The sequence below is a fragment of the Triturus cristatus genome, chromosome 6 (genome assembly GCF_964204655.1).
Source record: "Triturus cristatus chromosome 6, aTriCri1.1, whole genome shotgun sequence".
Classification (NCBI taxonomy): domain Eukaryota; kingdom Metazoa; phylum Chordata; class Amphibia; order Caudata; family Salamandridae; genus Triturus; species Triturus cristatus.
The window spans coordinates 378162001-378180170 of record NC_140589.1 but is presented as its reverse complement, the minus strand read 5'-3'; the positions used below and the strand labels follow the sequence as shown (position 1 = coordinate 378180170).

Sequence of the window (18170 nt, the reverse complement as noted above, 5' to 3'; positions counted from 1 at the left end):
GTTTTCACTGTTCCATGCGATTTTCTGTTCAAACCATCCCATTACCAGATTTGCAAAATTTGGAGAAAAGGAAAAGCCCATGGCTGTACCCTTCATTTGTTGGAAATGTTTTTTATTGAAGGTAAAAATATTGTTTTGTAAACAGAGTAATCATTTGTAACAACATGTAATCACAGTTTTTTAGAGCCAACAAATAAATTGTGTATGCCATGCTATTGACATTACCCACCAGAGGGTGTCTATAATCCAGAAGTGTAAAGTAACGTTTACCTGTAGTTACAATAGCGGAGTTCCCAAATCCCAATAATTGTCGTATATCATTACCTAAAGAAAAGGGTGTTGTTAAGAATTTTATTAATGACAAACCCATTCAAAACTTATCTCTTTTCTCCATATGTTATATCACCATTTTATTTTATCTAATTGGTATTTTTTGCAACTTCACCAGCACAATGTGTAATTTAAAAACACTACAATGACCAGAATGCTTTGCAAACTGTGAAACAGGAAGTGAAAGGCAAAATAGAAATAAATAAATGTCTGGTCATTTTGTTGGTAACCCGTGATCAAGGTTCGAGTGAGAACCGAAACGCGTTGGGCCAGCGTTGTTTGGCTTGTTTGCTGATGAATTTGGCTTTGAATTAAAACAAAACTGCAACTGATTTCCGAGTGAGTGCGTGTTCCTACAACCTCTGGGCTCAGGGGTCTCTTATTGCTATATTATATATATATATATATATATATATATATATATACACACACACACACACACACACACACATATACAGGCACACACATGCATGTATATATTTTCTTATCGAAAGTACTCAACCCACTTTGTATACCGAAGATGTTGGCATGTACATGTATAGGCATGTACGTATGTTTGTGTGCCATGGGTATGTTTACATACGTGTATGCTTATTTTGGGATCGCCTCCATCTTATTCCTTCTGTGGGTTTGGAGGTATTTTAGTGGTAGGAGGATTGACTTGAGTTGTGGTTGATGGATGTGCTCTTTCTGTATCCATGGGACATCACAGGCCCCTGGTTTTTGGATCTGTGTTACTGCCCTTAATTTGTACTGTGCACAGTGGGCCTTTGGCCAAACTATTTGCGAATGGGCTCCCCATTTTCGGTAGGCTAATGCATGCCTTTAGTGGTATTGAGCACCCCTGTTATAAAGTGCAAAGGAGAGATACAGTAACATTTGAGCATGCTCCGTACAGCCTTTGTGCACCCTTTATTACTTAGTAAGGAAGCTTGGAAGGTGTACCTTGTAATGTTTTCATTCTGTCTTTATGCAAGTTAATAGCTGTTGTAACAGAAAAACAACCTGGTAAAGGGCTGTGTTTTTCTTGCATGGTCAGTAATAAATTCTGTCGAGTAGGAGACGCTGTCTGATGGACCAGATGTAAGGTATGGGCTTTATATCTTTGTCCCAGTTAACTTTGCCTTGCTATATAGTATGTATATGTATGTTTTGAGGTGATGATATAAAACATTTCTTCGTGTATAGATGCTTTATGTGGTGGATGGGTGTTAACCCTTCATTTTATGTGGCAAATTTAGAGGTCATGGTCAACCCCAGTTGCCGGCCATATGGGATACCTTTGAAAGTCGCAGTTAACTCCCCTTGAAGAGTTGCCGGCTCCCTTATGGTGTCAAGATCAGTCTCCGTGGTAGGAGCATACTCTCACCTTTTAGGGTCACTATGCCCTATAACGTGTGTGAGGCCAGTCTTTTCGGTGAAGCTGTCTCAAAGGATAAGTTTTGATATTACTGGTTGAGGGAGTATGCTCAACTAGGTGGTTGAGATTAGTCCCTTGTGACTGAGGCCGACTCGCTTTTTGTTGTTGCGGCAAGCACCTTGTTGTGTTGTAAGTAAATGCTGTTTTGGTGAAAAAGATGCAGTGTAGCCCGTGAAGATATGTACTTGTATTTTGGGGATAGTAAGTCTTCCTGTGTGAGACTTATTTCTTTATTAGAAGCTGACCGGGTGTGACTAAAACCGTGTATAGTGTTTTCATGTGCAGGCCCCTTTTGTTTGAAAAAGGAGTGCAAAATCTCATACGGTGCCAACAGGGCTGTGAAGCATATTAGTGGTGAATGGGGGAAGAGAGTTGGTATGCGTTCTATATCTTGTGAGACTGGCTTTATAAATAAACAATATATGTGCTCTTCTGAAAATCGGCGATTGGCTACTGCATTAAAACAGGCGTAATACACCTACTTAGGGGCCGATTCCGATCCGGGTCGGGCCGGAAAGCACTCCGACCGAGTCGGTCCCCTACAGTCAGACCGAGAGAGTACGATGCGCACATATGCGGTCAGACTCGGTTCGGTCGTACTCCCATAGAAGTCAATGGGAGCCGGTCGTACGACGCGTACATGGGCTCCCATTGACTGAATGGGTACGTCTCGAACAAGTGCGCCCCCTACAGTGGGTACGCGTTGGTTCCATCCGCACTGTACATGCCTGTGTTGGGGAGACCCATAGGTCTTCCCTTGTGTCCGAGTTGTAGGGCTGCGGGTGTTAGGGGGTCCGACGCGGACACTCCAGCTCACACAGGCTGTCCGACGCGTGCATCGTACTGGCTCGGTTGTAAATCGCATCCATTGCACGCCACGGTTAGCTTCCGACCGGGACGTACGGAGCAGTTCGGACCCGGAAACAACTCGGTCAGTGAATCTCATGTAGCTCGCATCGTACTTGCTCGCTCGTACAGCTGTACGAGTCGGCCGGAAAACACGTGTACGGCTTGTAGTTTTTCCGGCCGAACCAGATTCGGTGCCCTTCCGACCGAGATCGGAATCAGCCCCTGAATGATATTTTTCTACCCTAAATATATGTATCCATAAAGATCTACATCAATCTATATACCTACCTATATATAATATGCACATATATGTATATAAATATATACATAACTATCCCTTGATATTTTTGCTTTATTGTGCGTTCCTTTTGGGGATGCATCCAAATATGTGATCCGTAATAGCAACACATTTCTTTATTGGGTGCAGAATAAATATAAACCCATGTTTTACTACCCCACCCCTTCAGGTGTAATTTTGAAAGAGATAGGTACATGGCCATATGTACTTGTGTTCACATTAGCCTAGCCCATGTATTTATGGGTGTGATCTAAAACTACATTTGTCTTTGACCCAGTGTACCCGGGTGTTAGGTGTTTTCTTGGTATAAGGTTAAAATACAAAAGTAACATACAATTGCAACTTTAAAGTTTGTAGTGGCTCACTAGGTAATGTTGCAATTGTGCGCGTATTTGTACTTTGTAGTATGAGGTTCTAGTATCACATTGAATGCAGCAAAATAATGTATTTATTATAATTTTGTGTGAAGTGGCCGTAGTAACTGGTAAATGTTGGCATAGTACCTGTATTAGAGTCTTGTTTAGGGCCGTACGATCTTTCACTGTGCATGCTATCTGTTATATAGCACAAATTTTGTGGTCCATTGAAAAACAAGTCGATTGTGTGCATATATTATTAGTAGTTTTATGAAACTTGTTTCTTTATTGCATATGCAAAATGATTTTAAGTCAATTATTTTAACCTGTGGCTGCGGTAAATGTTGCACTCGCACCTGTGTTAGTGCATGGTTGAGGCACAAGCATAGGCTAGTTGTGAACTGTTGCTCTCTAAAAGTGCTGAATGCTTTGCCGTGAATTGTATTATTGAGCGACTGTAGAAAATGCAAAATGTTGCAATTTTCACCCTTGTTAGTGCGTTTTTTAGGCACATGGGTTATGTTATTGAGGGGCTATATGTTATCTATGATTTTATTTTATTTTTTTTAAAGTTTTTTATTGTTTTAGTGTGCAAGTAACATCTTAACATCCTTATATCGAGTCACAAATAGTTTCCGAATCATTCAATCCCCCCCAACCGCCTATCTATCAACTCCTTCCCACCCCTGCTCCCCCCCTCCCCCTCCAGTGTGCTCCGTTCCGTATTCCATGTTTCTTGCTGACTGATCCTTATGGTTTACCGGAAATGTGCCTTCTCTAAGGTACGGCCTCCCTCCCCATGTTGCCTGGTGCTTTCCCTGTCTAATGCTCTTCCTGGTCTCGCGCTCCCCCTACAGCTCCCTGTGGCCCGCCATCCAAAAGAGGTTCTGACTCATCTTGCAAGTCTCTGACAGGCCTTCGCAGCGCCTCTACTAATGCCTCCCAGGCCCGTGCTCCTTCCAGCATTACCTCTTTCTGCGATCTATGCGCCAACCGCAGTTTAGTCACACTTTCGCTCGCTGCCCACTTAAGAAATTTGTGTTTCCATCTCCGGACTCTAGGTCCCTGACTCTGTTTCCAATGGCTGGCTATCTCCCTTTTAGCTATTATCAGTCCCAGATCAATAAATTTGCTGGTCACCTTGTTGTGCTTTGTGTGCGGGTACCAATGCAGCAAGCTCACCCCCATATCCTTGTTAAGTGTTCGCTCTGTAACCACCTCCAGCTCTGTTATCACTTCTCTCCAATATACTATCAGATTCGGGCAGGACCACAACATATGCTGAAAGTCCGCTTCTACAGTCCCACATCTAGGGCAGCTAGCGTTCTCCACCTTAAAAATCTGTTGGATGTGCTTCGGGGTCATATATGCCCTGTGGAGCACATAGAATTGTATGAGCTGAAACCTAGCGTTCCGCGTAATCTTCCATGCCCTTTCCACTAGTTTAGGCCAAGTAGCTTCAGGGATGTTTCTCTCTAGGTCCCGGTCCCACTTCCCCTTTAGTCGGTCCAGCGGTTGCCTTCCCTCCTGCTCCATCCTCCTGTTAAGGCACGTAACGGCCTTGACTGTGCCTGCAGCCATGGCCACATATTGACAAACCAACGACGTCTCTGGTTCCGTCAGCCCCATCTTCCACCTGCGTTGTATCCCCGCTACCAGCGCTGCATGCAATAAGTAGTGCCCCCGCGGCAGGTCATATCTATCCTGCAGGCTCGAGAATGGCAGTAACGCGCCGTCCTCATAGAGGTCGCCCACCATAAATACTCCCCTCTCCTCCCACTCTCCCAGAGCAGACCAATCTCCTCCGTGGGGCAACGCCGTACATGCTCCGATCGGGAGCTCAGGCGCGTAAGGGCTCTCCACTCCATGCTTTTTATGACACCTGAGCCAGCATCGCTGTAACGTTCTCTCCTCGCTAGTAATAGTATCTTTACGCAGTTTCTGCCCCAGCAGGATATAGGAGATCACATGTCGCGGTATCCAGCAGTTATTGCCTGGGTAGGGTCCCCGATACGTCGCTGCCGCTGCTTCCGTAAGCCACTGTAGTTGGGCCGCCAGATAACGCTCAAAATCAGGTACTGCCCATCCCCCTGCTGCTCTGGGGCGCATCATTATATCTATGGCAACCCGGTTCCTACTGTTCCCCCATACAAAGCCTCCTACCATCGCTTTCAACTGCCGAAATACCGCCCCAGGTATCCATATTGGGAGGGTCCTAAAATAATATAACAGTCTCGGTAACACTACCATTTTTAACAAGGCCACCCTCCCAGCCACCGATATCCGCAGGGCGGACCAGAACTCCATACTCCCCTTGACTCCTCGAATTGCCCTACCAAGGTTACCTTCCAGGAGCCCGTCATGCGTGCGATAGATGTGAACTCCCAAATAAGGCAGGCACTTGGGGTAGCACTGGCAAGTCTGGCCGCACCGGAAATATGCAAGTTTTCAGCCAATTGACCCGTAACCCAGATCTTCTGCCATACCCTGTCAGCAACTGTTTCGCCGCCTCCAGCGCCTCCCCGGTATCTTCCAAAAACAATAAGAGGTCATCCGCGTACAGCGAGATGTATTGCACATCTCCCCGTAATGTTAGGCCCCGGTACTGCTCCCCTGTTCTTGCCAGCATAGCTAACGGCTCTATCGCTATTGCAAACAACAGTGGTGAGAGAGAGCAGCCCTGTCTCGTCCCGTGCTCTACTTTATATGCTCTAGAAATAGTCGTACCCGTACGTACTCTGGCTGTGGCCCCAGTGTAAAGAATCCTAGTCCATTTTATGTAGTTGTTTCCTAGTCCCATTTTCCCCATCACATAATGTAAGAAAGGCCATTCTAGGCTGTCAAAGGCCTTTTCAATATCTACGGCCAGCACCGCTGCCCCCGGCGTAGTGTCTCGCTGCTCCTCCAGGATACGCAGAAGACGCCTAATATTGCCAGCCGTGTTCCTTTTGGGGATAAACCCCCCCTGATCTCTGTGGACCAGGGAGGCCATGTAAGGGAGCAGTCGCGACGCCAGTATCCCACTCAGAATTTTATAATCCACCGTTAGCATTGAGAGCGGCCTATATGCAGCTAGCTCAGCGGGGTCTTTGCCTGGCTTTAGGAGGGGAATTATAATGGCCTCCCTAGCGGTGTTTGGCAGCGCTCCTGCCCTCCAGGCCTATTTATACAACGTCTGTAGCCGGGGCGCTAGTATGTCCACAAACGCGGCATAAAATTCGACTGGTAGCACATCCACTCCCGGGGTTTTGTTTTGGGCCATGTGCTTGATCGCCGACCGGATTTCCCCTAAGGTTATCTCCTGTCCCAATATTATAGACTGTTCCTCCTCCACCTGGGGCCACTCCAACCCGGCAAAATAATTCTCCATATCTACCACATCTGCCACCCCCAGGCTACGATACAGCGCTGCATAATAACTCGCAAACATCTCATTTATCCCCTGCTGGGTGTATACCATCGTGGCGGCCGTAGTGCGGAGCCCCAATATCAGCGCTCCTCTGGTCTCCGGAGCAATGAGTCGCGCTAAAAGCCTACCTGTTTTGTCCCCCTCATCATGCATTCGTGCTGTGTATGCTTTATAATCAAACGCCCTAAGCCTTTCAACTTGCCGCGCTACCTCTTCCCTTGCTCCTGCCATCATCTAGCAATGTTTTCCGCACCCCCACCTTCTCGAACTACCACCTTGAATGCCTCCCATTCTGTCGCTACATTTGTTGTTGGATTATCATTCTCAGTAAAATAATGGCCGATTCCCTGTTGGAGTTCGTCCTGGAATACCGGATCCTCTAGCAGTTTAGGGCTCAGTCGCCAAGTCGGGACCAACGCCCGTTCCTTGTGCCATCCTAAATGGACCAACAGGGGGTTATGATCTGACAATGTTTTGGTCAGATACTCACTGTATTGCACTTTAAGACATACATCTGACGTTCCCAGCATCGCATCTAGCCTAACATGCAAATCATGCAGGCCCGAGTAATATGAGTAATCGCGCTCCTGCTGGTGCTGTTCCCGCCATATATCCAGCAAGTTCCAATTTGACTGCCAACTCCGCCTCCTGTCTGCCAGCTTCACACTCGCCGCCTCAGGTAGCGGCGGGTGAGATCTGTCTATGGTGACATCCAACACTGAGTTGAAATCACCCCCCAGGAGCATCAAGCCCGGCGCATATGCAGCCATGACTCCGGACAGGCGGTCAAAGAAACTACCCTGGTCAACATTTGGGGCATATATACTCCCTAGCGTGACATCCACCCCATTTAAGCGCCCCGCCAGTATAACATAGCGCCCCTCAGGATCTATCTCCTTGCGCAACAGCTGGAAGGGGACTCCCGCCCTAATCCACACCAGCGTCCCTCTCGCGTATGCTGAATAGGTAGTATAATACACCTGCCCACGCCATCTGCACTGAAGCGCCCTCCCCTCAGTCACTGTGAGGTGCGTCTCTTGTAGAAGGGCAATATGTGCCCCCCTGCGCACCAAGTAAGCATGCACCTGGTGGCGCCTAGTCATAGTGTGGAGTCCCCTGACATTCCAGGTTATGCACTTAATGGCCGGGCTGGAGGCCTGTGTCCTATCTCCTACCCCTATCTATCCGCCATGTCGACTGGAACACACTGGTCCCCCCCTGAGTCCCGCAACCAAAACCAAACACCCCCCAACTCCCCTTCCCCCAGGACAGATGCCCCCAACCTGAACACCCATCCAAACTAAGAAAGTAACCAGAGTGCTCGGACCCCTAAGGAATCACAAACACCCTATATCAATGTGGGTAGGCCCAAAGGTCCAAAGAGGCCCAGTTCACCCCGCTCCCGCCGAGTCCCAGCCTTCAGTAAGTTAAGTCCTCCCCATTCGGCAATATACCAACCAGCTCAGCAGGAGTATGTCTCAAATGTTCGGGTGTAGCGAATTATAAGTCCATCAGCTCGTCCGCTGTCCTCGTATGTTATCTATGATAGCCTTGGGAATGGCCAACGAAACAACTTATGTTTGTTGCTGGAACCTTACTCCTGCGTTCCTGCCTGTGTTTAGAGAGCAGCCAAGGAATGCGCTTCCTGGAGATAAGCACAAGATTTATAGGATCTTTGTGCTCGATATGTAGGCCAATTTAGGATCATTAGAGTCCCTGTGTCCGCTCTGAAGTGGAGTCGGGCACGGGGGGGGGGGGGTTTTATCACCTTTGTCAAGATTGCTCAGATAGCCTTTGTAGAAGTGAGCTGAATCTGGTGCCGCGTTAGAAGTGTTGTGCCCACATATTTAATGTCTGCGAAGAACAAAGGGCTTGTTCTGCAACCAGCCATAACGTTATGTGATGGTTTAGTGAATGTTTTGTACGCTGAAATGGGAAAAATTTGGGAAGTAACCCTCCTGTGTAGGTCTCAACATTGTTTAAGAGATCTGTAAAATCCCCTCTTAAGTAAAGAAGAAAAAAAACTCTTTGTTTAGCTTAAACCCTTGTAAGCATAGCGCAGATATCTGAGCCTTTAGCAATGTTAGAAACAAAAAAGATGACTTGGGAATAACTCGTTCCCTAGAAGCGTCGTGCGCCGTGCTGTATGGAAGAGGCACTGTTGTGCGTTCCCATCGTAGTACTAAAAACTATGAAAGTAGGTTTCAAACAATTTTAAAAACGCATAATACGTGTGTAAACAGCACATTGACACATTGCCGTAAGCGCAGCATGGTAGACGTGTTTCCATTTTCAAACCTTGTAATTGAAATGCGGCTGTGTCGCGTTATTTAAAGTTTTTTTGCTAGTACGTGGAGCTGATTCACCTGTGCTTTTGCTCATATATTACATATAAAAGAGCAAATTCTTACCTAGGTTCCGGATGAACCCTCAGCTCCCTGCAGAAACACTCCCCAAATACCTGAAGACTGTATTCTGCCAGCGAAAAATGTATTTGCCCTGGTGCATGAGGAACAAAGTAAGCAGCGCAAACAAGCTGCTTTGCTTAAAGATTTCCCCCTCATGCAACCTTCCTTGGTACCAACTCTCTTCAGAGTTTCTGGTGGGCTTTCTTTTTTGCCTGCGTCTGCTGCTGTATTTTCTCAGACCTCTTCAGTGCACCTCCGATCTCCAAGGCGAAAAAATAATCTGAGAGCTTGCACACACACAAAGGGGGCTATAGCCTGATCAAGAGGATCGGGTTTCACAACCACCAATCAGAATAAAAAAAAAAGAAAAAATGCTCTTTCTGGATCCAACCACTAGATGGCGGAATATGCACAGTATGTGAATCTAGAAGCTGTCTATGCTGCAAAACAAGTATTTATTCTTTAATAACTGTATGGGTGTCAACAAGGTTGACAGCTTTGTTGTGTTTACGTTTGCACCCACCGGCTACTCTGAAGTAAAAGGAGCATCATTTTCAATCGTACCACAGTCCCTTTTTTTGTAGATTACGAGTGTAACCAACCGGCTTTGACGCAAACACTACCTGCAGGTACAACCAGAGGATTCTGATGAGAAACAACTCAGTCACACTGTTCTACAAAGAGATCTGCAAGAGGAGTTTTATGGGTTCTTTTTGCCTTAAAATATATTTCACTACAGCCAGGCAGTGACAAGTGAAAGATTTGGCTGCACGTCACCATCTTATCATCTTCCAAGTGTAAGGGAAAAGGGCTCCAGGTAAATATCTTTAAGTCAATCTTGGAAAAACAAAACTAAAAGGAAATATTTTTATATGTCTAAAACTGAATGAACCATTATTTTGCAGAATATTTACAAGCAGCAGACAGCCCTCGAACTTTCTCCAACTTAACGCGGGGAAAACAGAGATACTGCTCCTGGGGAAAAATACCGCGTCCTGGGGAGATAGCTGGTGGCCTGATGTCTTGGGCCAACCTCCTAGGCCTAAGGAATGCGTTAAAAATCTGGGAGTCTGGGTGGACTCGGCACTGAGGTTCACGCACCATACTAAAAAGGTGGCGGCCACCTGCTTCGGCATTTTACGTAACCTCAGACCCATTTTGAGGTTCTTCGACTGCCGCACCCGCCAGTTAATTGTTCAGGCGACCATCCTTTCAAGACTGGATTATGCCAGTTCTCTTTTATTAGGGGCGAACCTTGCCGAAACCTCCAGACTACAGAGAGTCCAGAATGCGGCGGCCAGGGCGCTGGTAGGTCTCCCTCGCCACTCCTCGGCAACCGGAGCCTTGAAAAAATTACACTGGCTCCCGGTGGGTAAAAGGATCCAGTTTAAGGCACTGTGTTTAGCCTTTAAAATCCTTAAAACCGCCTCTCCCCCAATGTTGTGCCCCCTCTTGTCGGAGTATACTCCTAGGAGGTCGCTTCGCTCAGAGGGACAACATCTCGCGATCATCCCTCGCACCAGACTGGCCAGAGTAGGCGGCCGATCCTTTAGCTTCTTAGCTGCCAAGTTATGGAATAGTCTTCCGGAATCTATCCGTGGCATGCAGGACCTTTTTGCCTTCAGAAAGGCTATCAAAACTCACCTTTTTCAATAATTGCTTCCATTTCTTTGCGCCTCTTTCTCTCTGCAATTGGTCTTTTCGCAGCGCCGGGACGCCCCTTGGCTGGGGCAGCCGTGCGCTATATAAATTACCAGAACATAAACATTAACTGATGACAGGCAGGAGTGGTGGAGGGTGGAAAACTGATGAAACCCCTAGTGAGGGGCCATATGCTTTTTAAGTCTGGTCAGGGAATGGAGCAGTATTTGGTGCAGGTTACTTGTAGGCGAGACCAGTTTCTCTTGACCAGGTTTCGTTCTAGACTCCTAGACCCTGGGTTGATTCTGAATACAGGATGCAATGCGGCTGCAACAACAAGTCTCCGCAGGCCACACTTCATTTTGTTATAATTTGTAATCACTATATCTGGCCTTGAAAGAGATTTTTGCTACCATTGTTGAGGATTTTGAATCTTGATCAAGTTTATCCAACCTTTTGTACTTCCAATTGCCCCCCAACGCTCGCGTCTTATCAGCTGTGATGAGCTTTTTTACATGCAGCTTTGGCATTTGGACGTTTGAGGCCCGATTGATAAACGTGTATGTACTCAACACTGTTTTTGCCCTGTTTTTATTCTACTTTGTATGCTATTTTTATTCTTAGGTGTCTTATTTACATGATGAGGTTATTGTAATGCACTCTGTTCTTTTATGGTCGCTTTGATCAACCGAATGAAGATTCAGGTGATGATGATGCACAATTGTGTAAATGTCCAAAATTTCACGTATATTAGCAAATGCAAATTTTGCACACTCGTACTTCATTTAGGTGCATCTATTAAAAAGGTTTGTAAGGTGTGTTTTATTTTCTTCAAGGGATGTCTATTTCCCTATGCTTTTAAATTGTTAGTTCTCCATAGCGTACCCAACGCTATGTAGAACAATGCTTAGCTGATGTACACACAAAATAACTCACTGAATTTTACATATGTATTCCCAATTCGTTAATCGGAGGGGTGGGGCAATGTATTCCTACTACTAGATGTAAATATCATAAATCTCAACTTGTTGTGAATGAACTGCATGTGGGCAGAGATGAATGCCTAGGCATATGCCTAAATCTATATATGTGGAGATCTCCGTCAATAGATTTAACTTAATGAATCAGGCTTAGAAGTCCGGAGTTCCTGTAAAATTCAGAAATAAGCCATGAGTAAGGCACACCTACCCATAACAAAAATCTTAGAAATCTGTCCCACTGCTGAAATATTTGTATTTATACCTTTTCATCCAATGTAAACCGATGATAAATGCCTGCAGGGAGAGTTATCATATCTCCTTTCTCCATGGCGATTCGAATCCATTTGTCATCTTTATCTCGGACATCGAAATAACCACTTCCGTCAATAATATAGCGGATTTCGTCATCCAAGTGCAAATGTTCTTCGTAAAAATGCTTGATCTTTAAGGGAAGAGAAAATCATGATTTTTTGTTTTTAACTGAAATGATATTAAACATTTTTTTCAAAACTAAACGATGCAACAATATCAATGTTTTTCAAATTTGCAAAAAAAACACTAAAAGAAAAAAATTTGCGTCTTTGGGTAGCTATTGTGAGGTTTCTTCAAAGTCTGTTCAAATGGTAAATGTTCTTTTGATTAAACAGTACTGAAATGTAATAATCAGTTTTAAACTGTCCGTTTCATACAGTTCTTCCTACAGCAAACCTTCTACATGCAGTATCCAGGCATCAAGAAATTCTATACGAACCCTTATTCTGCGTGATGTTAACCACAAAATAATATCATATAGGGTAAGAGATTCCAAAACCTCATGAATCACAACCTTACAAATGCAACAAGAATTGACAAAGCCAACAGGTTGGGCTTTGGCTACCAGCATTTTGCCTTCGCCAATGTTTGTTTTGTAATGGTTTTTGTAAAACTTTGTTATTGGGGAAGTTATCTGTTTTTAACCAATACATAAATAAAATACTCAGCTGAAGGCACATATATATATATATAGTTTGAAACCACAAATCACACGTTTCCGTTCTAGTCTGCCACTAAAGGGAATTATTTTTTTATGTGGATGTACTAAAAGTGAAACAGCAGAATGCCATCACTGACGGTGAAGTTAGCCTATGGCTGAAGTGCGCTTACCCACTGTCCCCTGCTGTAGAGGGTAGAATAACAAGCATTGGCATAGCCAATAGGTCTCACCTTTGGGACCGTATACGTTTTTAGCCAGAGCTATTAGCTTTGCCGATGTCTTTAACCTGACTGTCTGACAGAATATCGACAGACAGAAATTCGACCTACAAAAATATCGACACAAAAATATTGATGTCAAAAATATCGAAGTCCTAGCTACATAATGGCAAGTACAAACATATCGGGGAAAAAAATATCGTTGTCAAAAATATCGATGTAAAAATATCGGTTTTTTAAATGTTTTAATAATATTGTAAGACTAGGTAAATAATACATATAAATAAAAGAAACATAGTAAAATAATATTAAAACATGTTAAAAAAATAAAATCTAATACATAGAATGTTAATATAAATTAAACATATGCATATAAATTAATATATATACACTTACTCCACATAGTGCAACAGTAGGGAAAGCGTTGGATAGCGTAGGGGTGAAAATTACTATTCCCACCCCCAGTGAGTGAAACAGTAGGGAAAGCGTTGGATAGCGTAGGGGTTAAATTAGCAATTATTAATTGAATGAATTTTGTAAAATAAATAACATATTAAAAATTAATTAACAAAAAAATAATAAATAGCAATACAATTAAATTAATATTTACTTAAACATTAAATTACTTCCCACCCTATTCCCCGATAAACACACAACCCACTACACATAAAGAATAACACAATTAATGTATTTCTCAATTAATCAATTAATAGAAATGTATCAACAATTAGTAAAAAATTAATAAATTAATTAACACTAACAATAAAAAATACATACATTATAATTACTATAATTATAAAGTCAATTAATAAAAAGTAATTACCAATTAATTATTGAACAATAATCAATAAATAAACACAATTATAATTAAATTACTTCCCACCCTATTCACCTATAAACTCACCACCCGCTACAATTAAAAATTAACAATTATTTTAATCAAATAAAAATTAATTACCAATTAAGAATACATCAATAACAAATAAAAAATAATAAGTTAATACTAATTTAAAAAATGATAAATTAACCAATTAATAAACATTACCAATAATTAATTAATAATGAATTAATAATCACTAACAATAAATAAAAACATATTGATTACTTTCCACCCTATTCCCCTATAAACCCACAACCCACTCCGATACTAAAATGCAAAATTTACTTTAAGAAAATTACTAATTTCTAAACATTTATTACATATTTTAAAATAAAAAAAAATTACATTACAAAAAATGTTAAATATACATATAAAATATATTAAAACTAGTATAAATATCGATATTATTAACAGCGATATTTTTGCTAACGATTGTACTAACTTCGATATTAAAAAAAAAAAACTATTAAGGTCGATATTCTGGTCACCGATATTCTTGACATCGATATTCTGTCCGTACGATATTAAAAACTCGATATTAGTGTAGGTCCATATATTAAAAAAAAAAAAAAAAAAAAAATGAGATTTTGACTGCACACCCTTTAAGCTACAGTGTAGAGCAGTGTGGCTACTGTGCAGCATGTTGAAGAGTTATAATAAAAAAGCGTTGTAAGCATTTGTTATTTTATATACAACCACGAAGATGTTATGTAGAACTGAACAACCCTATTAAACAAGTACTACAGTGCATTTACATTTTTTCAGAAAGGTATTTGTTTATGTGGTTTCCTTCGTTAGAATAAATGGTGATAAACATGGAATTACCCAAATACTTCCAGCTATTAATCTCTATTTTTATCTATTTCTTTGTTAGTAGACAAGATCTACATGACCCTTTAATAGTAACTTGACACAATTGATGCACAGTAATGTTAAAAGCAGAATAGAATTGTGCTCATGAAACAGAAGTAAGATTAAAAACTAATTGCTCTTCTTACCAGCTCAGGTACTAGTCAAACTCCATCTTAAAATGTAAAGAAAAAAAAGATTTCTGCACAAAACTATCCCCCACGGTAGCAGAGAAACAACAAAGATCCAGCCTGTAGAGCAGACACAGAGTTTGTGGTGGGAGCATAGTTCTGAGATGTCAGGCAGAGTGCAGCTGAAGCTGCAAACACAGATGAGGAGGAGGGGGGGGGAGGGGAGACAGGAAATGGGAGGTTGCGTGCGTTTGACTGTTTCCTGTGCAGTCTTGTCTCACCCGGTACCGCAGACCCTGTTACTGCTGCATACATAGAGTTACTGGTATTTGAATTTATTTTTAGATAGCGCTTACTACCCCTGACGAGGCATCATTCATTATCACCAGTTGGCTTCTACCCTGCTTCTCAGGAGACATCACTAGGGGCTCAACTATCATAGGTGCAGCATGTGTGGGGGCAACACTGCCTGGGGGTACCAGGTGCTTCAGCCCGAGCAGCCACAATTGCCCTCTCTATGTCGGTCTTTCACTTCTGACCCATGTGGAGGTCAGACCATGTGTCACACGATAGGCAACGTGGTGAAGAGGTGATATCACACGATGGAAGGTAGGGGACTCTGAACACTGAATGTCAATAGCAGATTTTGAAACCACCCAGGCGATCAGTGGCAGCCTCAGCAAGCTTTTGTGGGATTTTTTTGGTTTGGGGGGTGAGGGCTGGAGGAGATGTTGGTGGGGAAAGAAGACAGAAGAGTCTCTTACACACTGTAGCTTTTTCTTTTTTAGCTTGGCAGGTCAGGGACGTGACCCATTTTCCTGGACTACAGACTATCTTGTTTGCAAAATGCAATTAGGTCACCCACTGCTGAGGCTTCAGAGCCTTGCTCCCAGAGGCAGCAAACATTACATCATGGTGTGAGCCACTGGCAAGGTCAGCGTGTACTCTATCTGTAACATTTGTGTGCATGTCCCTTGTGTTCCCATCACAAGAACTTGACCAGTCACCACTCAGCCCTGCAGACGTCAGCCATGCGGCTGCCAGAGGCACCTACAACCACAGGCACCTACAACCACTTGACGTCTGAGCGCGGCTCCTTGGAGAGCCTTCCAGTCCCGGGGACTTCAAGGGTGTGAATGTCTTCAAAGGCAGCTGGCCACCAAGCTTTTTAGCGGATAATAAACTCGTTTTGGCAGCTGCGCAGTGCCATCACACCCGGCCACATTCCATTTTTAAGAGGTCAAGGCAAAGAGGTGTTTTATTTTTCTGGTTTCCAAGTGAAACAACAATCAGAAAAGTGTAAAAGAAAAAATGGTTTATTATGTCATCTGAAACAAAACATGCCTTTTTTAGTCAAATTTATATGCTCTATGCTTGTCCCTGGAGGCTGGTTGACAAACTGCGGGAGGGGTACTTCTAGAAGGCAGTCTGTTCCAAGTCTAAGGATGCCCACACCATGCCCCTGACAGGCCTTCTTGTGTAATGTCCACTTGTTCAATGCCTTACCTGCAAAGATCAGAGACAAACCTTCTCTGGGGAAGTGTCTCTACACCTACCACAACCGGTTGTCACAAAAGAGAGGTTCCCAGGGGCACTGTGGCCCAAGATTTTAAAGGTGTTCCAGGGTCCTCAGCTCAGAGTTCCAATGGAAATAAAAATGAAAGCATTTCGTGTTCCTTTAATTTTTCAGTTCATGATGCGCTTTGAAGGATTGCTCATATGTTTAACGGGCTAATTTGTATCGATTTTTTAATTTGAGACTTTTGTATAGAGTCGATGTTGCCCATTGGCTACCTATAAGTTCCTAATATGCGGTTATTGTGCTTTAATCATATCTCTTTCCTTTTCAAGTCCATGGTCACCTTCTAATGCTCCATAATTTTGTGTTACGCCACTGGGGGGTTGGTCCTAGTTCATCGTGAGTGTACCAGTTTTCATGTATCTTTCCTTTGGACAACGTCAATCTCATGGTTCTGGTGGGAACATAGTGTGTGCCTAGTTTCTAAAGTAAATTCGACCATCTATCCCAAAGTGTAGCATTCTCAGCCCTCTCTATAGTTTCCTTGGCACCGAGCGGAGCGCCCACAAGGCTGCTGTGCTTGGAGGGTTTCCTCAGGTCAGGCACACGATGGCAGACTGACTCTGCTGCAGGAAATCAAATCGAGTGCCGGCAAGTGCAGAGAAAGATTCACCAGGGCCTGCACGGCGTTGCCACGGGCCCGAGTCACAGCGGGTTTCCGGTAAGATCTTCAGCGCCACGTGTGTCTCTCACCGCCTCAGTCGTGTAGCCACTCCCGCGGTTCATGGTTTCTACCTCGCTGGTTTCTCTGATCCGGCCGGGCTCAGCTGTCAGCTGCTGCCGGTACCCCCTCAGGGGATTGGCGTTTCCAGCTGCACGGTCGGCCAGGTAGACCCTTGCAGAATGAGGTTGACTCACCGGCCAGCAATCCTTGCAGCTTTGAGGGACCGCGGCAACGGCCAAGTCCATGTCCCCTCGCCGCAGTCTCGATCATACTCTGAGGCGTCGGTCCCTGGTACTGTACCCCAGAGGCGGGTCTGCTCCCCTCTTGCGGACTCGGGGGGGCTTTCCTGCTTCTCTCTTCTGTCTACTCTGAGGTAGACTCCGATCTTTGCCCCAGTCTCGTTGCTCCTTGTGGCTATTATATAGCACCCAACAAGCTTTCCTTCGGTCGGTGCCACACAATGCACCACGCAGGCTAGGCTTTCAAAAACTCAGGATATAGTGTGGGCCGATGTGGAGCAGCAGGCTCACGTGTCCTCCATCAGTGGCTTCCAAGCCACGCCCCCCCCCCCCCCCTTGACTGTGTTAATTAATGAGAGGATTCTGTAAAAGTCACTCTTTTCAGGGGCCTATCAGGTTTTATTAATGCAATAATCATAACTTCCCATATAGATGGGGTAAGGCTGCCTTTCTGGTATGACTTTATGGCTATGAGTCTCTGTATTAATAGCTTCACATATTCCCTATAGAATTGAACTGCCAGTCCATCCAGGCCAGGGGCATTGTTGTTCGGGAGTATGGGGATTACTTGACCAATATCTTCAGTATTTCTAGAGTTTGCTTGTGTGCAGGCCCCAGCCAAGCTAGCTCTGGTGTCCAGAAGCTTATTAAGCTCATCTAAAATTGGGTTAACTATGGAGGAATACAGCTTCTCATAGTCATCTTGGAATTCATCCGTAATTTGCGTAGCCTCATTCACTTTAGATTTGTCCTCTCTTTCTAGTTCTATTATGAGTCATGGATCGGGGAGAGGAAGGATGGAGTGTCAGGGGGAGGGTCCGGGGGGTGTGCACTCACACGCTGTACAGGAAAAAGCATTTCCGTTGCTAGGACACCAAAATGCAAAATGGCGTCAGGCTGTCCACAGTCTCTACGGACACGCGCATGCTGTCTGCTATGGACAAAT

At 44.0% G+C, this 18170-nt stretch overlaps 1 protein-coding gene across 1 annotated transcript in view; it reads right to left on the bottom strand.

Moving 5' to 3' along the window:
• ADI1 (acireductone dioxygenase 1) overlaps positions 1–18170 on the bottom strand; it is a 104668-nt gene that overhangs the window by 31916 nt on the left and 54582 nt on the right. The window contains exon 3 of the mRNA XM_085610770.1: positions 11954–12133. Coding sequence (XP_085466896.1) covers positions 11954–12133 — 180 coding nt within the window. The remainder of the gene's footprint in view (positions 1–11953; positions 12134–18170) is intronic.